This window comes from Dasypus novemcinctus, chromosome 15, assembly GCF_030445035.2.
Source record: "Dasypus novemcinctus isolate mDasNov1 chromosome 15, mDasNov1.1.hap2, whole genome shotgun sequence".
Classification (NCBI taxonomy): domain Eukaryota; kingdom Metazoa; phylum Chordata; class Mammalia; order Cingulata; family Dasypodidae; genus Dasypus; species Dasypus novemcinctus.
In genome coordinates, this window is record NC_080687.1 from 62,397,580 (window position 1) to 62,424,160 (window position 26,581).

Genomic DNA, 26,581 nt, shown 5'->3' on the forward strand with positions numbered 1-26,581 from the left:
AGTTGCTATTCAGACAAAGCAGTGACTATCACAGCTGATTATTTTTTCATCAGTAATTTATTAGAATCACCTTATTCTGTTCTTTGGCTGCTAATTTGCTTCAAATTGGTTTTTGACTTGAAAGTTGTGAATTTTGGCAAGATACAGCTCAGACAGGACCTTTGTTTTGGAATTTTAATGAAATTGAATTTTGGCTGCATTATCACACTGTGCAGGTTAATTATTAATAACCACTGAACAGATTGCCTTAATTTCTTTTGTCTTTGGTCATGTTAGTTGTAATGCTAGCATTGAAACATGATGTAATTATTAATTCTTATAATATAGATATGAGGAAGTGTTTCGAGTATAAGAAAATTAAGGCTATTGTATTACATCCTGAAAAGAATACCATTTTTTCATGGTATTGTACCATTAATTCCACTTAAAATTCTAAAGTGAGTACTTCTTTTAAGAAGTTAAAACTTGACAGTTATATGTTTGACACATAAAATTGAGTAGGTAAAAAATATTTTTTTGTCACTGTTGTTCTTTGGTATACTGAATTACCAAAGTTTACAGGAAATAACAGCATCATGAAAGAGCAGTTAATTGAAAGGTGTGATTGAGTTCTGTTGAAGGGCAGGGGAGCTCTCCTTAACGCACAGGCATGGGTGCTTAAAGCCCCTGTGGGCAGATAATGCATGGCACAGTATACTCTTTTACTTTCAGACAAAATGGTGACATTTCAGAGTCTTCAATGGTAGGAGTTTCTTCTTTCTGAAAGTACTATATTTATTAATCTGATTTCAGCCACAAATCTGTGAGGCACATATACCAAGAGTACCTTCTTCCTACAGGGTTCTAAAGGCTCAAACTTTGCATGGTGTTCTTGGAATCAAAGAGGACAGGAAAGCCAGTTTTCTCGAGTTGCCTAAATGGTTACACACTTTCTCTTCGTGTCTTTTAGCCAGATCATACCAACAGAAAAGGGGAAAAGGAGTCTTAAAGAAAAAGTGTATCTTTAAATAGCCAGTAGTAGTTATGGAAATTATTTTTTTCTTTTCAGAACCTTTTCTCATTGATACTCACTTGTAGTCCCAAATAGGTGAAAGGAACGGGGGCCAGAAAGGCAAGTCTTGCTGCAAAAGTTCATAGTATTAATTTTTATTTTTTCTGGGAGCATCTGTATCAGGCAGGCACTTTCAGTTATGCCTCAGGTTGTTTCATGGAGCTCTGTATTACTGTGAGATTGGAGATAGTGCAGTAGGTAGTGCTCCAGTGTAAACAGTTAATATGGAGACCAGCACCTTTCCTTCAAGCATGGAAAGTGCAAGACTGGGTCAGAGATGAGGCATCTGCTTGCTAGCTCTTGGCCCTACCTCCTGCCTAAGTTTGGAGTGAGGTGACTATACATTTTCCTTTTTTATCCTTATGTTGCATGCAGTTAGGAATTTTCTTTGAAAGAGAGATATAAGCACATTCAGTAATTAAGGATAATGTTTACAATAACCAGTATCACAGAATAAAAGTTCAAAAATGTCATATTGTTTTCATTTGCAAGGTGACACATCTGTTGTGATGGTATAAATATCTGAAGTAATGTGGACGGCCAGGGCAAAAATAGGTTTCTGAGAAGTCCTTGGCGTTTTTTGTTTACTGATAATATTACAGCTTTATCTACTCTACTGATCTTGGTTGGAGCTTGTCATGTCCAGGTCCCTCTGGACTTACCCTTTGCTCCCTTGTGCCTTTTCCCAAGGCCTTATTCTGTTGCATAATTAAGCCTTACTCAAAAAGTTTCTTTTTTTTTTTTTTTTAAATACACCACCCTTTCTTTTTTTTTTTTTAAATTTATTTATTATTTATTTATTTCTCTCTCCTTTTCCCTACCCCCTATTGTCTGCTCTCTGTGTCCATTCACTGTGTGTTCTTTTGTGTCCACTTGCATTCTTGTCAGCGGCACCAGAAATCTGTTTCTTTTTTGTTGCATCAGCTCTCCGTGTGTGTGGCACCACTCCTGGGCAGGCTGCGCTTTTTTTGTGCAGGGCGGCTCTCCTTGCAGGGCACACTCCTTGCGTGTGGGGCTCCCCTGTGCAGGAGACACCCCTGCGTGGGCTGGCACTCATTGAATGCGTCAGCACTGTTTGTGCGCCAGCTGCACACGGGTCAGGAGGCCCTGGGTTTAAACCCTGGACTTCCCATGTGGTAGGCAGATGCTCTATCAGTTGAGCCAATTCTCTTTCCCCCAAAAATCTCTTTCTTACAAATTCAGACATAGATATGTTAAAACTACATACTAAGTATCTAATTTAGCGATTTGTTTAGATAACTTTATACTTTTATGTGTCATGACAAAGGATCAGAACGTATTTTTGTTTTTATGTTAATTATATCTTATGTGAAAATATAATAGATTAGTGCCATCAAATGTTCATTTTGTTATACCTTATTTTTTCAGTCTTTTCATTGACTTATTAATTTTATTGCCAAACTTGTCTAACCAGAAAAAACCAACAATTTACTTGGAAGTATTTAATTTTATGAATCTAAAATGAAAGCATTAGTAATAATATTTATAAGCAGTGGCATTTTTTTCAGTATTGTAAGAAACTTCTTGAAGTTTTTGCTTAGATGAAATGGTCCATGTGGGAACACTCCCTCTAGTGTTTGTTGGAGTATATATAAATCATATTGAACTGTATACTTGTAAAGAAATGAGCATTAAGCAAATACTGGGGCTAATCTGGTGAAAAGAAAGTGCCCTAGTAGATTGATCTCACATTGAAAGAACTTTGTGCTTGGATAAGGGCATATGTTATATTCCAAACTGAGGGTCTCTCATGCTGCCAGCATAAAAAAATAAATAAAATTAATTAATGCAACTTCTTAGGGTATTTCTCAGATGTCCCTATTCCATGTTATTGTTATAATTGTAAAATGGAAGAACTTCCCTGAGTATACATTTCTAAGAAGTTTGATTTTTTGCTTTGTTGACTTTGTTTTTTATTTTTACCTTTTGATCCTATCTAATATTAAAAGAACTACAGGATTCTCACTATTTTATAATCAAGTTGCATGTTAATTATGTTATTGTATTTTGCTAGGTACAGAACAACATTTTTTTGGCCTAACTATATTCAAAATTTCGCTAAAATTTATTCCTTATATAAGTATGACTTATATAGGATAGTCCCCAATCTTATTCTTAGGAGGAGAAATGAGTTTACCTCCATGGTTTTATTGTAGGGTACAAAACCTCTCTTCTAATTATTGGCTAATTCCTTAGTTGCACCTAAGCTGCTTTGAGTTCTCCAGTTAAATCTTAGATTAAAAATGCAAATGCTCCCATGCAGAGGTTGTTGGAGTCACATTTTGCCATTATCAGAGCACAGAAAGGGTAACTGAGGGCTTTTCTCACAATTTTGCCTGCAGTCAGCTTCAAATTAAGCTAAATGTTCAATACTTTGCTAGATCTCTGTTCCCATCCTCATCTCAGCTGGTGACTATGCTTTTCCTTTTACTGAGCAAATTAAATGAATCTGAGTAGAAATGCTGCAAGCTTCCACCACCTTTTACCTGTATCTGTGCCTTTATATTCTGCCTTTTCCTCAGTAAATGAACTCTCCATGCCCCTAGCTCAGTTCAACCTTTTCCTTTGTGCCCTTGATTCTGTCCCCTCTGTCTTAAGGACATTGCTCCAGAAGTTTTACCCTCTTTCCCTAGATCAGTTTTCCCTTCACTCTTTTAGAGATTCATTATTAGAAACTGTCATCTGTTCCATCTCTGAAAGAACCCTCTCTTGACTCGCTTGTACTGCAGACACTGCCCCTAATGGGATTGTCTGTAGCTCTTGCTTTGGATTTCATTCCTGCAGTTCTCTTTTTGAACCTACTACAATAAGGCTTTTGTGCTCAGCACTCCACCAAAACTTTTCTTGTCAAAGTCACCTGTGCTCTCATATTGATCACTGCCTCTTTCTTGGCAACATTTCTTATTTGGCTTATTTGGATACTGTTCTTACCTGGTTTTACTCCAGCACTTGCTGTATTTTACTTTGCTCACCCCTTTCCATCTCCAAAACTGTAAGCATTGTGTAACTTGGAGTTAAGGCTCTGGAGCTATTTCTCTATCTCTCTTCATCTCTGCATCTTTTTCTCTCTGTCTCTCTCTACACAGCAGCCAAAGGGATCCATTCAAAACAGAACTTAGGTGACTTTTGGGAAGATGGCAGACTAGAAAGACATGGGACTCTTCTCTCTCTCAGAAAAATAGCTAAAGGACAGGCATAAACTGTCTGGGAAAAAATTTTTTTAGGGTTTAGGACACAAGCAGAAGACTAGGAACTGCCCAGAGAGGGGCAAAGAAAAAGAATCATGACAGCAAAACTGTGAGTTAAAAGCTGCAACAATAATACAACTGCTGGCACCCTTCCCCACACTAGAGACACTTTGAATGCTCAGGCCTTGGAGCCAGTGGCTGCAGAAAAAGAGATCCCCAGGGATCTACCTCTCCCGGAAAGCTGAAAGAGAGGGACACTGCCTAAGGCTGACTCATCTTTTGACCCACAAATTTGGTCTGCTGTGTCCCAAGAGCTGTTCCAGGCCAGGGGGGTGGGGCATGGCATTGTTTGCCCCAGGAGACAGCAAGGAACTAAAGATATCCAACCCTCTCAGTCTCCCTCTCTACTGACTAGGACTGGTTGTTGAACAGGCAGAGAGGAGTGGAATTATTTCCCACCCAGGAAAAGGGAGGGGGCTGCCAGCAAAGGCTGGAGAACTGCCTCTGAGAAAGTTTGAATTACAAGGTTCTTAGCCTCTAGGCAGGATCCTTCATCACACTGATCCAGTGTGTGTTGGCAGCACATACCCCAAACAGGAATTGAAATGAGAGGGCTTCCAAAGACCATCATCTGCTGACAGAGCAAGGAAGTACTTGTGAGGAAATTAAAATTTAAAATTAAAAAAAAAAAAGAGGCATTTTTCTAGCCTTTACAATGTCCTTTCCCAAGGCCCTAGGAAATGGATTTGCAACCCATTACTGGGTCTAGGGCCCAGATTTGAACAACTAACAGGGACAGTCCTAAAGACCCAGAACAGTTTGAACCAAGAATAATAATAATAATAAAAACAGCAGTAACAGCCTCCCAACACCAAATTTCTATGACAGAGAGAAATTGAGCATGTGAGTAATCTCACTATACTTATCAGATGCCTAGACATCAGCAAAAATTATAAGCCCTACTAAGAAAATGGAAAAAATGGTCCAAGAAAATGAATATATCAAAACCCTAGAAGAGACACAGGATTTTAGACAGCTAATCAGCAAGATTCACATAAATTTCCAAAATCAAATTAATAAGTTGAAAGACAATATGCTGAAAGACAAAAAGGACCTCAAGAAAACACTGAGTGAGCACAAAGAAGAATTTGAAAACATGAATGGAAAAGTAACAGCTCATGGGAATGAAAGACACAATAGGTGTGATAAAAAACATATTAGAGACATACAACAGCAAACTTGAAATGATAGAAGAAAGAATAAGTGTTACAGAAGACAGAACAGCTAACATAGAAGAGAAAAGAACACAGAGCGAAAAAAATGGAAAAAATTGAGCAGAAGTTCAGGGAGTTGAATTATAACATGAAACACAAAAACATATGTACAATGGGAGTCCCAGAAGTAAAAGAGAAGGGGAATGGGGCAGAAAGAGTATTTGAGGAATTAATGCCTGCAAATTTCCCAACTCTCATGAAAGAAATGAACTTTCGTGTCCAAGAAGGACAGTGTAGCCCAATCAGAATAAATGTGAATAGACCTACTCCATGACACATACTACTCAGAATGTCAAACCTTAAAGATAAAGAGGAAATTCTGAGAGCAACAAGAGAGAAGCAAACTGTTACATACAAGGGACACCCAGTAAAATTTAGGGTAAATTTTTCATTAGAAACCATGCAGGCAAGAAGCAGTGGCATGATACAATTAGGATACTCAAAGAGAAAAAGTGCCAGCCAAGAAATCTTTAGCCAGTAAAATTGTCCTTAAATAGGAAAGTGAGTTTAAAATACTCAAAAACAAACAGAAACTAAGGGCATTCATAAAAAAGAATCCATACCTCTGCAGGAAATATTAAAGGAAAGCTTACAGCCTGAAAGAAAAAGATAGGAGAGAGAGGCTTGGAGGAGAGTATAGAAGAAAGAACAGCAGAAAGGATAACCAAAAAAGTGAAAAGACAGATGAAAGTAAGATATGACATATGAAAAGTAAAGAAGAAATTGAAGAATAAATTGGTGGAAATAAATAATGCATTTACAGAAATATCATAGAATGTGAATGGATTAAATTCCCCAATCAAAAGATATAGGCTGAGAGGTGGATAAAAAAACATGAGCCATCCATATGCTACCTGCAAGAGACTGACCTTAGACCCAGGATACAAACCAGCTGAAAGTGAAATGTTGGAAAAAAAATACTCCATGCAAACAGTAATCAAAAAAAGAGCAGTGGTAGCTATACTAATATCAGATAAAACAGACTTTAAATGCAAAAAAGTTATAAGGGATACAGAAGGCCATTTATATGTATATATATATTTTTAAAATTTAATTTAATTTTATCTTTTTACTCTTCTTTTTCTTATCTGGTTGCTTCATCGTCTTTTTGATGCATTGCTTTGCCATGCAGGAGCCTGCGCCTCTCTGTGTTGCGCTGGGGCCTGCGCCTGACCGTGCAGGTCTGGGGCACATTTTTTCTTGTTTTACCAGGAGGTCCCAGGAATCAAACTCAGGTCCACCATATGGTAAACAGGAGCTCAATTGCTTGCACCATGGCTGCTTCCCTATATATTAATAAATGTGACAATCCACCAGGAAGAAATAACAGTCATAAGCATATATGCATCTAATCAGGGTGCCCCAAAATATATTAGGCAAAACTCTGGCAAAACTGAAGGGAGAAATAGACATAGCTACAATAATAGTTGGAGACTTCAACATACTGCTCATATCATTAGATAGAAGAACTAGAAAAAACAGTAACAAGAAAACAGAGAACTTGAACAATATGATAAATGAGCTAGATCTAACAGATATATATACAGAACATTCCACCCAAACTCAGCAGGTTAAACATTCTTCTCAAGTGCTCATGTATCTTTCTCCAGGATAGACCACATATTAGGTCACAATGCTGGTGTCGATAAATATAAAAGCACCTTCTGAGATCATAATGGAATGAAACTGGAAATCAATAATAGACAGCAAAGAGGTAAATTCATAAATGTGTAGAGGCTGAAAAAACACTCCTAAATGATCTGTGGGTCAAAGAAGAAATTGTAAGTAGAATTAGTAAATATGTTGAGATGAATGAAAGCAAGAACACAACTTATGAAAACTTATGGGATACTTATGAGAAAACTTATGGGAAAACTTATGAGAGGGAAATTTATAGCCCTAAATGCCTATATTAAAAAAGAAGAAAGAGCTAAAGTCAAAGATCTAACTGAAAAACTGGAGAAACTAGAAAAAGAACAGCAAACCAATCCCAAAGCAAGCAGAAGTAAAGAAATAATAAAGATTAGAGCAGAAATAAATGAAATTGAGAGAAAAATAAAACAATAGAAAAAATCCACAAAATCAAAACCTGGTTCTTTGAGAAGATCAATAAAATTGACAAACCTAGACTAATAAAGAAAAAAGGACAGAAGATGCAAATAAATACAATCAGAAATGAAAGGGGAAATGTTAAGACTGACCCCACAGACATAAAAAGGATCATAAGAGGATATTATGAGAAACTTTATGCCAACAAACTAGAAAACCTAGATGAAATGGACAAATTCCTAGAAATGCATAGCCTACACCGACACTACAAGTAATACAAGAATTTAACAAACCAATCACATTTACAGAGATTGAATCCGTCATCAAAAATCTCCCGCCACCCCCCCCCCCCCCCGAATTCTAGTATCAGATGGCTTCACAGGTGAATTTCACCAAGCATTTCAAGAAGAATTAACACTAACCCTGTTTAAACTCTTCCAAAAAATTGAAGAGGAGGGAAAATTACCCAACATGTTTATGAAGCCAACATCACCCTAATGCTAAAGCCAGATAAAGACCCTAAAAGAAAAGAAAATTTTAGCCCGATCTCTATAATGAATATAGATGTAAAAATTCTTGCAAATAGAACCCAACAGCATATCAAAAGACTTACACATCATGACCAAGTGGGATTTATTCCTGGTATGCAAGGGTGGTTCAACATAAGAAAATCAATGGACACAATACACCACATTAGGAAACAGAAGGAGAGAAAACCACATGATCATCTCAATGAATACAGAAAAGGTATTGGACAAAATCCAGCATCCTTTCTTGATAAAAACACTTCAAAAGATAGGAGTAGAAGGAGAATTCCTCAGTATGATAAAAGGCATATGTGAGAAAACCCACAGCCAGGTTTCCCTCTAAGATTGGGAGCAAGACAGGGATGCCCACTGTCGCCTTGTTATTCAACATTGTGCTGAAAGTTCTAGCTGAAATAGTTACACAAGAAAAAAATAAAGTAAAAGGCACCCAAATAGGAAAGGAGGAAGTAAAATGCTCAGTATTTGCGAATGACATGATCCTATATTTTAAAAATTGTGAAATGTTTATAACAAAGCTACTTGACCTAATAAACAAGTTCAGCAAATAGTAAGGATATAAGACCAACATGCAAAAATCAGTACACTAGTACTGAAAAATCTGAGGAGGAAATCAGGGAAAAAATTCCATTTACAATAGCAACAAGAAGACTCAAATACCTAGCAATACAAAACAATGCTGAAAGAAATCAGTGAAGACCTAAACAAATGAAAAGCCACTCCATGTTCATAGATTGGAAGACTAAATATTATGAAGATGTCGATCCTACCCAAACTGATTTATAGATTCAATGCGATACCAATAAAAAGTCCAGCAGCCTACTTTACAGAAATAGAAAAGGCAATTACCAAATTCATTTAGAAAGTGTACCCAAATAGTCAAAAGCATTCCAAAAAAGAAGAGTGACGTGGGAGGAATTTCACTGCCTGACCCTGAAACACATTACAAAGCTACAGTGGTCAAAACAGCATGGTACTGGCATAAAGATAGACATATCCATCAGTGGAATAGAATTGAGAATCCAGAAATAAACCCTCATCTGTATGGCCAACTGGTTTTTGACAAACCTACCAAAGTCATGTTTATGGACAAAAGTCTCTTCAACAGATGGTGCTGGGAGAATGGAATATCCATAACCAAAAGAATGAAGGAGGACCCTTATCTCAATCCTATACAAGAATCAACTCAAAATGGATCAAAGACCTAAATATAAAAGCCGGTCCATAAAACTACTAGAAAAAATGTAGGGAAACATGTTCAGGACCTTGTGGCAGGTCGTAGTTTCTTGGACTTTATACCCAAGGCACATTGCAACAACAACAAAAATTAGATAAATAGAACCTCCTCAAAATTAAACACTTGCACCTCACAGGACTTTGTCAAAAGGGTGAAAAGGCAGCCAGCTCAATGGGAGAAAATATTTGGAAATCACATATCCAATAAGGGCTTAGTATTCATGATAAAGAAATTAAAAATAAAAAGGACAAATGATTAAAAAATGGGCAAAGCTTGAATAGGCATTTGTCTGAAGAAGAAATACAAATGGCAAAAAAATAAATCACATGAAAAAATGTTCAGCTTCACTAGCAATTACGGAAATGCAAATCAAAGCTACAAGATATAATTTCACACCTATCAGAATAACTACTATTAAATAGAGAACTACAGTGTTGGAGAGGATGTGGAGAGATAGGAACACTTATTCACTGTTGGCCCGAATGTAGAACGGTACAGCCACTGTGGAGGACTGTTTGGCAGTTCTTAAAGAAGTTAAATATAGATTTGCCACGTGACCTGGCAATACCATTCCTGGATATATACCCAGAAGAACTGAGAGCAGTGACAAGAACAGACATTGGCACACTGATGTTCATAGTGGCGTTATTCATGATTGCCAACCCAGTGTCCATCAACCAATGAATGGATTAAAAAACTGTGGTATGTTCACATGGTGGAATATTATGCAATGGTAAGAAGATATGAAGTCATAAAGCATGTGACAACATGGATGAACTTGGAAGACATTAAGTGAGTGAAACAAGCCAGACACAAAAGGACAAATACTGTATGATTGTGCTACTATGAACTAAATATATTTTGTAGTCTTATGGAGTTAATAACTTGAATATGGGTCACCAGAAAATAGATTGAGGTTAGAGAATAGAAAGCAATGGCTAACTTGTGCAGAATTGGTAAAAAAGATGTGTGTTAATCTTTGGAAATGAATGGAAAAGCATAATGTTTTTAATGAGCAGTACTGTTTGATGGTTATGAAAATGGTTTAAAGGGAAAGTCTAAAGTCATGTATGTTACTAAGAAGAAAAGCTAAAAAATGTAGCATGGGACTGTGTGGCATACTAAAACTGAATGTGAAATGTGTTGATGGGTAAAATTGTATATATAAGACTTTCTTTCTTTGAAACTGAACAAATGTGTTTTAATACCTCAAGATGTTAATATCAGACAAAAAATCCCCACATTATGCTAAGTGAAAGAAACCAGACACAAAGAACTACATATTCTATGATTCCATTTATATAAAATGTAAATATAAATCAATTTATAAAGATGAAATTAGATTAGTGGTTATGTAGGGCTGGGGAAGGAATGCTAAGGGATATGGAGTTTTTCTTTTTGGAGTAATGAAATTGTTCTAATATTCTTCATGCACAACATTGTGATTATACTAAAAACCATTCATTATTATACACTTTTGATGGATTGCATGGTATGTGAATATATCTCAACAAAACTGCTCAATGAATAAATAAATAAGTATGCAAGAATAGCCAGAAATAGCAGCATTATACAGCAGGGCAAGCATAGAGAGATTGAGAGGTGAAGAATTTTCTTGTTTGTTTGTCTTTTTTTTAAATTATTATCATTGAAATAATGAAAATGCTCTAATAATGATTGAAGTGATGAATGTACAACTATGTGATTATAACATACCATTGATTGTACACTTTGTATGAATTGTACATTTTATTAATATGTTTCAATAAAATTTTGCTTAAAAAAAACAAAACAGAACTTAGATCTTGGCATTTTGCCCTGCCAGTGGCTTTCTTTTTCATGGAGTGTAATGGCAGAATTCCTTTCAGGGCCCTGCACAAGGCCACTGCTCCTCCACAACTGCCTCTTCAATAATCTCCTCCTTCCTCTCCTGCTCGCTCACTTGCTCAAGCCCCACTGACTGCTGACAGTTCATTGAACCTGCGAGGCAAATTTCTGCTTCAGGACCTTTGTACTTAGTGTTCTGTCTGCCTGTAATGTTCTTTCCCCTGATATCAGTTCTTTACTCAATAGCATCTTATCAGTGAGGCCTTCCCCTAAAATTGCAACTGCTTAGCCACCCCCTCCAAATTTTATGTCCCCTTTTCCTGCATTATTGTTCTTCTTGGCAATTTTTATTTTTTAAATTAATTAATTTTTATTTTTATCTCTATTTCTTTTAAATGTTACATTCCAAAAAATATAAGAGGTCCCCCTATACCCCCACCCCCCTCACCCCACTCCTCCCACATTGATTTATAAAGATGGAAAAAAAAGTTTACAAAACCGCAATGACATACCATTTCATACCCATTTGGATGACTATACCTGAAAAGATAGACAATAACAGGTGTTGTCATTGGCAAGGTTGTGGAAAAATTGGAACCCTCATATATGCTGGTGGAAATGCAAAATGGTACAACAACTGTGGAAAAGTTGCTCAAAAAGTTAAAGACATGTGACCTGACAATGCCAATCTTAGGCATATATCCAAGAGAAAAAAAAGTGTATGTCCACACAAAAACTTGTACATGAATGTTCCTTGCAGCACTACACACAACAGCCATAAAGTGTCAACAACCCAAAGGTCCACCATTTGATGAATGGACAAACATTATCAGTATATATGTACAATGGAATCAGCTATAAAAGGAATGAAATATTGATACCTGCTACAATATGGATGAAACTTGAAAGCACCATGCCAAGTGAAAGAAGCACAAAAAGTCATAAATTGTCTGATTCCATTTGTATTAAATGAGTAGAATAGGCAAATCCACAGATTCAGAAAGTAGGTTAATGGTTGCCAGGAGCTTGGGGGAGGAGGGAATGCGGAGTGACTCTTCAGGAGCATGGAGTTTCTTTTTGGAGTGATTAAAATGTTCTAGTTACACAGCTTTGTGAGTATAATAAAATCCACTGAGGGAAGTGGATGTGGCTCAAGTGATTGGGCTCCCCTCTACCATATGGAGGGGTCCCGGGCTTGGTTACCCGGGCCTCCTGGTGAAGGCAAAGCTGGCCTGTGCTGCGGAGAGCTGACCTGCACTGCAAATTGATGCAACAAAGTGGAACAACAAAAAAGAGACACAGAGGAAAGACAGAGACACAACAAACCAGAAAGCTGAGGTGGCTCAAGCGATTGGGTGCCTCTCTCCCGTGTCGGAAGATCCCAGGATTGGTTCCTGGTGCCTCCCAAAGAGAAGACAAGAGGAGAAGACAAGCAGACATAGAATAACATTCATTGGCAGTTTTTAAAACCTAAGATCCTTTATATTTTATTAACCTTGTTTATTATTTTTCTCTCCCACTACGCTGTAGATTCCATGAAGGCAGGAATTTTTTTAAGCAGCAGCTTCTCACTTTTTCCATCTCTTCTTATGTAGTGAGTGTCAGACTTAGATTTTAGATATAACCAAAGCTTATTGAATGCTTTCACTATCCCCTCACTGTGCTAGACACATTTGTACGTTTAATTTTTCAAGCTTTCCTCTTAGATAAGCATTATGATTGCTCTTTTGCAATTGAAAAACCTGAGGCTGAGAGGGTTTTGTATTTTTTCTATAGATAATAGTAGGAATTGGAGTGGGCACATTTAGCTGATTTTTGAATATGCTATGCTGTGGACTGCTTCCCCCTGTAAAATACTGATTTTGCTTTTAAAAGGGAATTTGGAAAGGACTGTCTTGCCTGCTTCTTTTTCATCCAACTTCTTAACCACCCACCCAGTCTTCTGTCTTATTCCATCTTTCTAGCACTAAACTCAGTCACTTCTAAGAGGATTCCATTCTGTTAATCAAATTGCATGATTTCTAGATTTTTTTTCCCTGAGTTGTCCTCGTATCTTATATTTGGTCATTTTTGCAAACTTTCAGTGATTGTAGGGTAAGAAAAGCACAAGTTACACCTTCATGGAAGGAATTCAATGATATGAGTTGTGAGACAGAATCAGAGGTGAGAAAAGTCTAAGGAATTTATCTCTGACGTTAGTGGTAATTGAGGCCAAGAAACCAGGGGTTGGAGAAGAGCTGAACTATAAATGGCTCTGGAGCAAAGCAGCTGAGAGTATCTAAGAACTGCAAATTTCTAAAGCCTGGACTGGAGAGGAAACTGTCTTGGCTCATAGCCCAAGTTTCAAAAACAAAGCTACTTGTATGACCCTGGTTTAACTCAGAGATTTTGCTTTCTTTGGCCCCAAATAGTCTGGTCTCTTGTAATCTCATTTTCCTCTTTATTAGTTCAAAATTTAGATGTAAACCGTTTGTTTCCACATCTGTGAAAAAAGATAGTTGGAACCAGTGATATCTAAAGGGTGACCTTGGTTTTAAAATTTTGTGATTTTAAAATCACTTTGTGTCTAGTTTATTCTGAATTTAGACCTAGTGAAAATGAGACTTCATTTTGCTGTGGAAAATGTTCCTTAAAACGATAATTTAGATTTTAACGAATAAAAGTATCTTTCTGAAGAGGTTAAGGATAAAAGTAAAATAATTTAAAAGTATTTCTTGTTGAGCTTGTCAGACAGCCTGACCTTAAAACAGCAACCTAGACTGGGTTGGCTTCCAAGGTAGCTGGGGCTGGAAAAACCTTACCAGGCCTTAGGAATGCTTGGTTTTTCCTTAATATAAAAGAACTATTTCATGGCTTAAATATACCTCCTGATCATTTCCATTAGTAGAAGATTAGATTTTAAAATGTTAAATAAAAATGTTAAACATTGAATGACCAAATAAGTCATTTGCCAAAATGCTTTCTTTATACTTTCTACATCTTCCCCATGTTGCCTGGACAGTCTGTGAGCTAATCTCAGTAGTTTCTTAAGCAAAACAAAATTAGAAAGGACATCTACTTTTTCCTTAAAGGTATGTATTACTTCCAAAACAAATATGTGCCTTTTCTATACAGTCTGTCTCGATGTGGGTGCGACCGGCTTAAATTGTAAGTCAAATCCCCTAGGCATTTTTTTCAGTTTACTTGTAATGTTTTCTAATGTTTTTTCTTAGCTTTTCTTTTTTAAAAATACTTATCCAAATCTCCCTCTGCCTACTATAATTATTATTAAAAGGTTAATAATAAGTCAAGTATTTGTAGCTCATATCAATTGTGGAAAAGAATTGCCCGAGTCATATATTTTTTTTGCTCGAAGCTTATTCTCGCATTCATATTTGTAACCATTTTTAAAAGTTTACTGAAATTCTTTCTGTTTATCAGTGAACTCTGTGTGGAAATAAGACATTGTACTATAGATTAATCTTTTATCTTCATAGTTAATAATTCTCAGACATTTGCACTTAAACGGCATAAGAAAGACAATGATTATCAAAATTAAAGTGTTTCTTTTTTTAAAAATCTAAAACTTCTGCTCATTAGTTCTGGACAATCCCTGTATTTCCTGACTACAGAGTCAGGAAATACTTTACTTTTGAAGCAATAACGGTTACTTGTGGGACGTTTTATAATTGGCTGCATAGTGTTAACAAATACAGGGATATTACGGCTGACACTTTTAGAAAGAAAGATAATTTAGTAAGTGTGACAAGAGGCTAAGACTGAGAACACTATCAATTGTTTGGCATATCTGATGCTCCTGAAGAACAACTCTGATTTTGAACTGGCTTCCTGACCAAAAGGTATCTTTTCCTAGTACATTTTACTATCCAGATTTTTCTCTGATGCTTTTCTGGCCTTTAAATATTAGTGTGTTGTAATTTGGTAGTTATGGAACTTGGGTGTTTTTTTTTTTAAGTTAGAAGACATGTAACTTTTAAAATAACATTGGAATTTCTTGGAATGTGATAATTATGAAAACTAATTAATGAGAAAATACAGACAGCATGACATAAAGGACTATAATGACAATTTTTTTCTCTAGATCGAGAAATTGCTTTAATGTCTGAATCTTGATACCTGAATCTAAATTCTTTGAGGTTAGGGTACTGAAAGTGTAAAACAAAATACTAGCTAAAGGGGGCACTGTGCTTTTTCCAAATATGAGGCATTTGCAGAAAGCCCTGTCATCTTTTGTTTGTTGAATAGATATTATGAGTTAACAGAAATGATGTCAATAACCTACAATATTTCTGGCTTAATAATATAGGTGATACTCCATCTCCTGTAAATGTATTTTATCTTGCTTCTGTATTCACACTGGTGCAAAAGTAAACTCACAGATATTTGGAACTAGATGAGACCTTATTAACCATCTTTTAGTCTCCTTTCATTTTGCTGGTGAGAAAACCTTTGCTGCAGAGGTGATATAAGTCTTCCCAAATGTATAAAGCAAATTACTAGCCGAGCTGGGGATGGCTTATAAACTTCTCCATCCCTAGTTTGATGGAGTCTTTCCATAGCTTTTGTTTTGCATTGCAACAGAATAAAGACATCACCTTGCATTGGCTCTAAATCCTCATTAGGCTACATAGGTGGTAGACAGGCTTTGAACAGTGGAGTTCATTGATAGCTAGAGTATGAATCACTAGCATACCTCACTAGCTAAGTCCTACAGAACTTTTACTAGGGTCGTAGGTAGTGGTTCACTGCTATTTCTATGCCTCTGTTTGCTAATAGCATTTGCTCAGTTGCTTCAGAGCACAGACTACTTTCCCAGTGGTCACAGGGAAAAGACCGAAAATGACCCCAACTCAGCATTTCACCTAAAAACTTACAGTGTAATGGTAAAGGAAAATAGATGTCTGAACGATGCAATACATACAAGGAGGATTTAAATTGATTTAAAAATATTCATGAATGTACATATAAATATATATCAGTTAACAGTGAACTGTAGGAGACTGCTAGTATCCCAAAATACTGTGTGTACATGTTAAGTACTGGATAGTGATTTTATCTTTCTTGCACTGCTTATAACTGATCCCTTAAATAAATGCCTCAATGAAAGTTTTTTTCTGGTTCCCTCATAACTCATTTCCTCACTATGAATATTTTACTATCCTTTCTTTATGAATGTGTCCCTTTTGGTATAGGTTCTGAGTTATATATAGGCAGGGAATGTGCAATGCTAAATTCTACATTGTATCTTCCATGTAATGAAAGGGAAAACAGAGCTGAATGTTGTTAGTTTCTCAGTTAATGAATCTCTGCAGCCAAGGTCATTGAAAATTGTGGTTAGTCAACCTTAGAGAGGGTATTAGAGGCAACTAGGATCTGTATCTAAGTTTTAAGGTGTAAAGCCTTATGTTCTGTGGTTAACAGTGCAAATTATTAGAATTCCAAAATATTGGAATTATTGGAAGTTTACATTGTCTACTCAGTTCAGAATTGAAGATGATAATCTTTGCTTATAGATTGGGTCATTCTCTGAATTACATTAGCTGTTGAATCTTTACCTGTGGTCACTGGGCAAAGTCCTGTGAGACTACAGAAATTCAGGCACTAATCAGTTCTTCACCGAAGTGCTCTCAATGTACTGGTAGAGAAAAAATGACAAACATAATATAGATGCCTTGACGGAACTAAGGTTGAATTGATTTTATTTCTGGTCTCTATAGTAGAATATAACTCTCAAGCAACTCCAAAAACTTCAGGAGCACTTGGGTTGCAAATCAGATGAAAAGTATTTATTGAAATACAATTAGTGAGGAAGAAGGGATCATTCTATCTTGGGACTTTGCCCAGCCCACTGAAATCATTTTATTTTTCGTAGGGTTGAATGTCAACTCTCTCATTCTCCATAGCTTTGGCTCTTGTCAGGTAGGGTAAATCCCATAGAAAGCTAAGGTTGTTGGTCAAGTGTTAGAACAAAACACATGACTTCATCCCTGAACCGTGTCAGGTGTTCAGGGTGAGTCCTCTGAAAGTAGAACATTTGGACTTGACTCTTTCATTGGAAATACTCTTATCGGCCAGCTGAATTCCTTGTGATTTAAACAATGAATGCTCCGGCAGTGTATCCCAAATAATTATGTGGAAGAGAAGAAATTCTGATTTCAGATTTGGTGCTTGAAGATTTGAAGATATACTATATATGACGGCACATAAAGCAATTCTGAATATAAAATGATCTTCCCTTTCTTCCAAAGATAAAAATCACCATAAATGTGTTTTGGGGCAACACATATATTGGGAATGTACTCAAATTATTCTAAGCCCTTGGGATGTGAAAATGAGAAAATAAAAATCAGGAAATCACCATTCTCCTAGACCTTACATTTTAGCTTACATAATAAATAAATTATACAAAATATTAAAGGTAGCGAGCACTATGGAGAAAAAGCAGGTTAAAATCCAGGGGAATGTGGAGGTAGGGGGTGCTGCCTCACAAGGTGACATCTGAGCATGGATTTTAGTGAGGTGAGCAGTGCAGATGTTTAGGAAAGGAGCAGAGAGCCCTTGAGGGAAGAGGGTACCTGGCGTGTTAAAGGAATAATAAGGAGGCCGTTGTAGCTGGAGTAGAGTAGAAGGAGCATCGTAGGAGATATGGTCAGAGGAATTGAGGTGAGGAGGGAAAGATTAAAATCTAGGTCTATCTAAGGGTCCTTTGGAGAACGTGAAGCCACAGTGCACATAGAGTCTATGGATGTTATATGCACATGCTTAGGGCCCTGGAAGGAAGGTAAGGGCATTGCAAGGCTCTTTGTATTTTATTCTTGAATAAATGAGGAGCTACTAGAGGGTTTGCAGGTGAATAACATGACTCTAAAAAGGATCATTTTTAAAAGATCATTTTAGCTTTGAGAGTAGATTGAAGGGGGCAAGGGGAAACCAGTTGAAAGGCTATTGCCTTAATCCAGGAGAGAAATGAGTAGTATTCCACCAAATGGATGTGCCATATTTTATCTGTTTGTTTGTTGAGGGACATTTGGATTGTTTTCAGTTTTGGGTTATGTGACGGAAGCTCCTGTGAACATTTCGTGTACAAGCCTTTGTGTGGATGTATGTTTTCAGGTCTTTTAGATAATTAGGTAGGAGTGGAATGGCAAGGTCATGAGTTAGGTCTAATATTTAACTTTCTGAGAAACTGCCCAACAGTTTTGTAAACTGGCTTGCCATTTTACGTTTCTCCCTGCAGTGTACGAGAGTCCTAGTTGCTCCACATCCTTGTTCACACGTGTTATTTTTAATGCTTGCCATTTTTAATAGGTGTGTAGTGGTATCTCACTGGGGTTTTGATTTATATTTTCTTGATGGCTAATGCTGATGAGGGGTGCCTGGGTTTAATCTCTTCACTCAGAAGTATATTTTATCATCATTGTTGGAGCAATCACCCCTTTCAGCTGAGTCTCATAACTTTAAAAGTTATCATAATAAATTTATGATTGTATTAGTCAACCAAAGGGGCACTGATGCAAAGTACCCAAAACCTGCTGGCTTTTATAAAGGGTAATTTATGTGAGGTGGAAGCTTATAGTTACTAGGGGATAGAAACTTGCAGTTACCAGGTCGTGAAGCATAAGTTACTTCCCTCACCAAAATCTTGGAGCAAGATGGCTGCCGACGTCTGCCAGGGTTCAGGCTTCCTGGGTTCCTCTCTTTCTGGGGCTCATTTCTCTCCAGGCTCAGCTCCTCTGGTTTCTCCACAGGGTTAGCTGTGGACTGTGAGGCTCTCTAGGCTTTGCCTTTCTCCGCAAGGCCAGCTATCTGGCAACTGACTTTTCTCCCTGGGGCTTCATTTTCTCCAGATTCAGCGCTCTGTTCATCTGTATGCTTACTTTCCAGGCTCCAGCTCAAAACTACAATCTCTCTTCTCTGCTGTAAGGTTTCTCTGTGAGTCCCTGCCTACCAAGGGCAGGGACTCAACTTCCTACTGACATGGCCCAATCAAAGCCTTAATCATTATTTAATCAAGTAAAAGTAAAACCTCTGAACCCAGTACCCTCTAACAGTTTACAAACATAATCCAATATTTCTTTTTGGATTCATCAATAATATCAAACTGCTACATGATTTATTAAAGATTGGCAATGGCCCATCTAGTCTCATGGTTTTGTGTTTGGGAAACTAATATATTTAAAATAGGAAAGGATACTACTGCTATCACTTAATTTCTATTTTACCTTTTAATCTTTTATGTGAGATAGTATAATTTAAGTTTTATGCTTTATTTTGTACAGCGTCTATTAGTTTTAAATTTTAATATTTAGGTAGAGAATACATTCTGTGTGATAATAGCAAGTCTAGGTAAACAGAAATATTTTCTCAATATTCAACTCAAATGAGGAGTTTTAATTTTTTCCAGGTTCCTGATGTTATCAGCAGCATAAGGCAGTTATCTAAAGCCGCTATGAAAGAGGATGCCAAGCCCAACAAAGATAATGAGGACGCCTTTTACAACTCTCAGAAGTTTGAAGTCTTGTATTGTGGAAAGGTAACGGTGTCCCACAAGAAGGCGCCTTCGAGCCTCATTGACGACTGCATTAAAAAGTTCAGCCTGCACGAGCAGCTGCGCCTGAAGATCCAGGGCGAGCAGTGCCGCCCGGCGCCTGACGACGACCTCCTGGTTTTTGAGGCCGAGGGGCCCGCTTCACCTGGAGACAGTCCAGTGGAGGAAATGGACGGCATCACCAGCCCCCACTCTGTCCTGCCAGCCGTGGCCAGCCATCCTGGCCCGCCCAGCTCTCGAGTTTGCTTCCCCGAGCGGATTCTGGAAGATTATGGCTTAGATGAGCAGCAGGAGTTTCGGTCTCGATGCAGCAGCGTCACGGGAGTCATGCAAAGGAAAGTTCATGAGAGCAGCCAAAAAACACAGCCACGGAGGAGACACGCGAGTGCACCCAGTCACGTACAGCCCTCAGACTCAGAGAAGAACAGAACAATGCTCTTTCAGGTACTTGTTGGCAGAGTCCTATCGGGGTATTTCATCATTAATTGCTGGCTAGGAGCAGCGGGGTGCCCTGCCCCTCCCAGTTCCTCATTTTGCTTACCCCCCGGGGCCATCGCTAGATAACTCGTAATCCAACTTTCATTTCTTTCACTCTCAGAAGCAGATTAAGTTCAGGTGCAGAAAGAGAGCAAAGGAAAGTAGAGAAGGAATTTGAGGCAGACATGGATTGGACTGTAAGAAATAAGGGACCAGAGAAGGGAGAGGAGGAGACAGAAGCAGTTAAAGGAACGTCATGGAACCATGGTGCAAAGAATAGGAATAGAAGGTGACTCTTAGTATCAGTAGCATTTTTCCTTATATTGATTCTTAAATAAATGCAGTATTTTATAACAGCAGTAAGCCAATCTTATAGAGGATTTAAAGGTGATAATCTAGGACAGTATGATTAGGCATGGAAGAGAAAGAGGGGGTTTTCTAGTGAGAAAGAAGAGTCGAGGCACTCATAAGGGTATTTCAGATGTGAATACACTGATTTACTCTATCAGACAAAAGCAAATGTTAAAGATATGCTATTTACTGGATCAGTTATTAAAATAGTTTGGTATAAGTTCTATTATAGGTATAAAAGATAATTCCTAATTCTAAAAGGTAATTTTTTAAAAATGTTACACAAGATATAGAAAATGTCAAGTTCCACTTGAAAGAACTTCCAAGGTTCTTTCCAATTAAACCTCAGTTTGTAAGACTTGAGTTTTCTCAAATTTGTTTCTGTCCTTTCATCGTACTTTAAGAACCTGAGAAGGAAATTCCATAGCATATTATGGTAAACAGTTTCAGTGTGTAATATTTGCTTTATTAGAAGTTCATGCTTAATATTTTTTAAAACTCTAAGCATGTAATAAAAGAGTCTGTGTTCTTAAGTTATATGTTAAGTGAAATTTCCCTCTTTTTTGGGTTGTCAGATTTGTCCTTTTTCTTAGCTAGTCATAATCTTTGCTATTAATTTTTAGGAATGATTTTTTATTTTTAAAAATAGCCCAATTGTATAGTATATATTTGGTTGACCATTTGGGACATGTATGATTATGAATTATAACTAAATAATTGGCTCTTTGGAAATCATTAAGTGAAGAAAATTTACGTATTTTTTGAAAAGACAGTCTTCTAATCTGAAAAAAAATCAGTTTCTTCTATCTTGTAAATTAAGATTAACTTAATTTTCAATAATTTTAGTCATAAGGGAAGACATGTTTTGAGGCAGTTGATGTTTGGGGTTGAAATATTGGCTGATTGGATGTTGGATCATCTGTGATTAGATATATATGGGCTATAACGTTGAGTCTATATTATTAGTTAACCATTCAAGTGTAAAGTCTAATGTTAGACCTTTAGGAATTGAAATTAATTGGAATGTTTTTATTTTTAAGGTTGGGCGATTTGAGATTAATCTTATCAGTCCAGACACTAAATCGGTTGTACTTGAAAAGAATTTTAAAGATATTTCCTCATGTTCTCAGGTATGTATTTCAAGTGTATCATAGTGTTTGAACAAAACACTAAAATCTTATTTGTAACCTAACTACAGTATAGCTGAGTTAAAACCTCAGCAAAGTTTGTTGTAAAGAGATTTTGTTTTAAACTGAGGACTCCCGTTTTTGTGTCCATGCTAGTATCTTTGATTTGCAGCTCCTAAAACAAATACCATACAATGGGTTGACTCAATAACAAGAATTTATTGGCCCACAGTTTCAGAGGCTAGAAGGCTTGCTTCCTCCAGAGTTGTTATCACCTGGCTGGCAGCAATGTTTGAGGTTCTTCTACTTTTTCATCACATGGCAATGCATCTGATCCTTTCTTTTCTGAGCTCTATTGACTTCCAGCTTCTTTTTTTTCCCAAAGATTTATTTATTTCTCTCCCCTTCCCCGCCCCTGTTGTCTGTTCTCTGTGTCTACTTGCTGCATGTTCTTCTTTGTCCGCTTCTGTTGTTGTCAGTGGCACAGGAATCTGTGTTTCTTTTTGTTGCGTCATCTTGTTGTGTCAGCTCTCCGTGTGTGTGGCGCCATTCCTGGGCAGGCTGCACTTTCTTTCTTGCTGGGCAGCTCTCTTTTATGGGGCGCACTCCTTGTGCGTGGGGCTTCCCTACGTGGGGATACCCCTGTGTGGCAGGGCACTCCTTGTGCATATCAGCACTGTGCATAGGCCAGCTCCACACGGGTCAAGGAGGCCCGGGGTTTGAACCGCGGACCTCCCATATGGTAGATGGACACCCTAACCACGGAGCCAAGTCCGCTTCCCGACTTCCAGCTTTTTGCTGCACTCTGTAGCATCTCTTTCTGTGTCCAATTCCGCTACTTGTAAGGACTTCAGCCATATTGGATTTAGGTCCCTCCTCATTCACTATGAGCACACCTTAACTAATCACATCTTCAAAAGCCCTGTTTACATATGGCTTCATCCTATGGGACCAGGGATTGGGACCTGGACATGCCTTTCGTGGGGGGTGTAATTCAGTCCCCAACAACCAGTAACAAAACTCTTGTCCAGGCCCACAGTTTGTCTTCATTTCACCACCTCTTTCTCTTTGTAGCATCAATTCATCAAGATTCTTCCAATGATAGAATTTTTGTGGTTGTGAGTTCTTTTGAAAATGCCTTCAGTTAGTGTTCTGCAGAGTCTTGGGCAGTGGGACCTGTGGATGTAACTGAGTCATGTTTGCTCATTCTACCACAGCATGGAGTAAAAAGGAGAACTAATATTTTCAATTTATGTCAATGTAAATGTTAAATTTTTAAAAGAATGTTTTGCAGTGCCTGTTTTTTTGGGTATATTTTTATTCTTTTATTCATAAACATTGTATCAGAATGCTTAATTGCTACAGCTAAATGTGTATAAGATTATAATATTAGGCATAAGCTAGTGTCCTAAGGACCATAGTAATAATTTAGAAAATCAATGTAAAAGTTAAAACTACATAAATATATTATAAATATATAAATGAATTTTTGAAGAACTTGGAATAGAAGGAGTATCTAAACTTGAATGTGGGAAGGTTAAAAAAAATGCAAGAATACCTTTGAGGATTTTTCTGGAATTTAAAAGGATTGATTTCTTTCCTACAGGGACTTAAATATACCTTCAAGGAGCTTAATCTTGCCAAGGCCTCTTCCTCATTCTAATGTTAAGAAAACATGAGTAGGCATATTTTCTTTCTTTCTTTTTTTAAAGTTTGGAGTCAGCATTGCCATAGATATGGTATTCATACATTCTTCCCTTTGAAAATGACTAGAGAGTTTTTGTATATCTTTTAAATGGTTTTCCCCAGCCTTAGCTAATGCAATTCCATTTACAATATTTTGTCTTAATATTTTTTCTATTACATGGAGACATGAAATTGTATAGATAAAAATCTACTCTAATAACTATAGAGAGTGACAATAGCTGAATATAGGAGGAATATATGGCGATTTTGTAAAGAATAGGAAACATCATATTTGAAAGAAGTCTGGTAGAAAGATTATTCATTTTAGTTGAAAAAATGTTTACTAAGCATTCTAGTAAATTAACTTTTGACTCTTGGCCTCTGTAAGGATTGTAAGCTCTGTGAGGGCAGAGTCTGTGTGGTCTCTGGGGCCTTATTTGGCCCAATGGATAGGGTGTCTGCCTACCACATGGGAGGTCCAGGGTTCAAACCCAGGGCCTCCTGACCCATGTGATGAGCTGGCCCTCGCTTGGTGCTGATGTGCACAAGGAGTGCTGTGCCACGCAGGGGTGTCCCCTACATAGGGGAGCCCCACATGCAAGGAGTGCGCCCCATAAGGAGAGCCACCTAGGGCGGAAAAAGTGCAGCCTGCCCAGGGTGGCGCCGCACACACAGAGAGCTGATGCAGCAAGATGACGCAGCAAAACGAGACACAGAGTCTGGGTGCTGCTGACAAGAATACAAGCGGACACAGAAGAACACACAGCAAATGGATACAGAAAGCAGACAACTGGGGAGAGGGGTGAGAAATTTAAAAAAAACTTAAAAGAATAAAATATAAGACATAGTTTAGCACATAGGTGAATACATGTTGAATGAACAAGCAATTTCTGCGTATCAGACCCTGTGCCAGGTACTAGGGAAAGAGTGATATATAAACCAAATGTAATTTCTCCCTCCCCCAAGAATGCCAAGAGTTATTCTAAAAGACTGTGCCTTCCACGTTTTTTTTTTGGAAGGCAAGCTGTGCGTTCTGATACTCTGGTTCAGAAAAAGAACTAAACGAAAGCATGAGGAAAACTTGTGGGAAGGCCTTTGATGAGAATAACTGTCAGTACAGTTAACACTCACTTCTCACTGAGTGGTCCCTGCTCTTACTACTTCTTTCTGCAGGTCTGAACTGATATGTGGCTGCATCCAGGAACAGGCATGCTTTTTTTTTAACATAAGCACTCCTACAAATGTTTCTTCATAATCTGTAAGACTGTTCTCCTGGCAAACATGGGGCATAAGGGAGTCGTTTTCTTTACTGAAAACATTGCCACTGCTGGAAGACTTGCCGAGCTAATGAGGGCCCATGATGTTTTCCCATTTAGTGCTAAGCTAGTGAAAGATATTCTTCAGTCACTAATGACTTGGACCTGATTAAGATGAGGTATCATTACTTTTATGATAAGAAATGAAGGCTCAGTAATAATTATTAGCAGCCTCTAGTACATTATCTCACCTAGCAGATTGGTTGAACAGATTTAAGCACAGATCTGTCTGATTCCAAAGTCTGTTTTCTTTTCATTGGGGTTAAGTGATTTCAGGACAACTTTAAATTTTCTGTCTGCTGGCTTTTCAAAGCACTGTGCTTGCTAATAAAATAACAAGATGCTTTCAAAAAATTGGTATGTATGTACTCAGGCTGAATGGAAGTCACAGAGATTCAGAATTTTTTTTTGTTGAGTATAATTCAGATTATTTAGCCTGTTCAGGAAGTACAGCGATTTATTTATGAATTTGGATTAACTTACAACAGCAATAATTTCTTTAACATATTAGTCTCCCAACAGGTGCAGCTCCTTCAGTATCTAAATTTGTTTTCATACATACTTTAGAGAATTGCATGCCCTTTAATTAGAGCATTGGCAGTTTAGGCTCATGTGGACAAGAACAGGACTTATGAGGAATCATCACAGTGCCCATTCTAAGAACACCAGTAAATCGGAAACTTCATTACTTCCAAAGACTGAGTAGAGGTTTTATTCCAAGACACAGTGGATTATGCCCTCCATGTTTTTCCTTCTGTGGCCCTGAGTCACCGAGTAATTGTCAGAAACAAAACAGTTTGAGTTGGTCTCTCCCTTTATTTTATGTATCAGAAGGCCACCCTATAAATTCGTTATGACATTATATCCCCTGCCGGTGTTGAGGAGAGATTTGTGGAACTGTGAATGCATAGCACAGATGTTGATTTCCATATTGCAGATTAAAAGGACATATTCCCATGAATACTTCCTTCTTTCCCCCCTCTAGGGTATAAAGCATATTGATCACTTTGGATTTATCTGTCGGGAATCTCCAGAGGCTGGGCTGAGCCAGTATACTTGTTACGTGTTCCAGTGTGCAAGCGAATCCCTGGTAAGTGGTGTTATTGCTCACAGCTTCCTGCCATCACATCTGTCTACAGAAGACTCTTCTCTTAGGAGCCTAATCCTTGTCAAACAGCTGTCAGTGGGAAGAGAAGAGGGCATCTAAAAATATGCATTTGCCCTTCAAAGCAGCACAGCTGTAGAAAAACAAAAATAAATGGTAATAGTAATTTTTAAAGTCTAGATAGTTTATAAAATCTAGTCATGTTACTACGAGTTTTTAAAAGGTAGGAAAAGACTAATAGGAGAAAAGCTGTTCCTTTTTCTGTTGCTCATGTAAGAAATAGGAGGGCCATTGGCCTTTTATTCTCTTAGTCCCTATACATTTCAGGGTAGATAATGCTCATATCAGCAGAGAAGAAAAGTATTTTGTTATTTTCCTGTATTGCATTCTACCATTCCTCAGATTTTTAAAATGATTTATTCCTTAGGGTCTTTTTATAAGCCTTATTTTCTTTCTTTGGAATTTAAAAGTCAATTCCAGCACTTCTTCTACCTTCCACTCACTCTGTTTTTTGGGGCAATTGGAATTTGAGAGGAAATAGGTAAAGCAGATTTGGAAATACATTTAAATTACAAAAAATATGTTGATTTTTTTCCTTCAAAGTTTTACTTATTCTTCCATAACCATTTTCACACACACCTTTAGATGTATGCATCATGATTCTTTGAAGAGATTTATATAAAAATATTTCCTTAGACATGTAATCTTCCTACAGGTATCTCCCAGGGAAATTTAGATGTATACAAATAAGCCAGGCAGTTACCCTTCTCATTTCCTCA

The 26,581-nt window shown here is 37.4% G+C and overlaps 1 protein-coding gene across 4 annotated transcripts in view; it reads left to right on the forward strand.

Annotated features, from left to right (window-relative positions):
* Window positions 1–26,581, forward strand: part of TBC1D4 (TBC1 domain family member 4) — a 237,751-nt gene that overhangs the window by 130,210 nt on the left and 80,960 nt on the right. For 2 of the 4 annotated variants that reach the window (XM_012520062.4, XM_012520059.3), the window contains exons 2-4: window positions 19,597–20,184; window positions 21,609–21,698; window positions 25,683–25,787. In XM_012520062.4, the coding sequence (XP_012375516.2) occupies window positions 19,597–20,184; window positions 21,609–21,698; window positions 25,683–25,787 (783 nt within the window). Of the gene's footprint in view, window positions 1–14,814; window positions 15,032–19,596; window positions 20,185–21,608; window positions 21,699–25,682; window positions 25,788–26,581 lie in introns of those variants that run through there. The other 2 variants (XM_071208259.1, XM_071208258.1) reach the window with 2 other exon arrangements.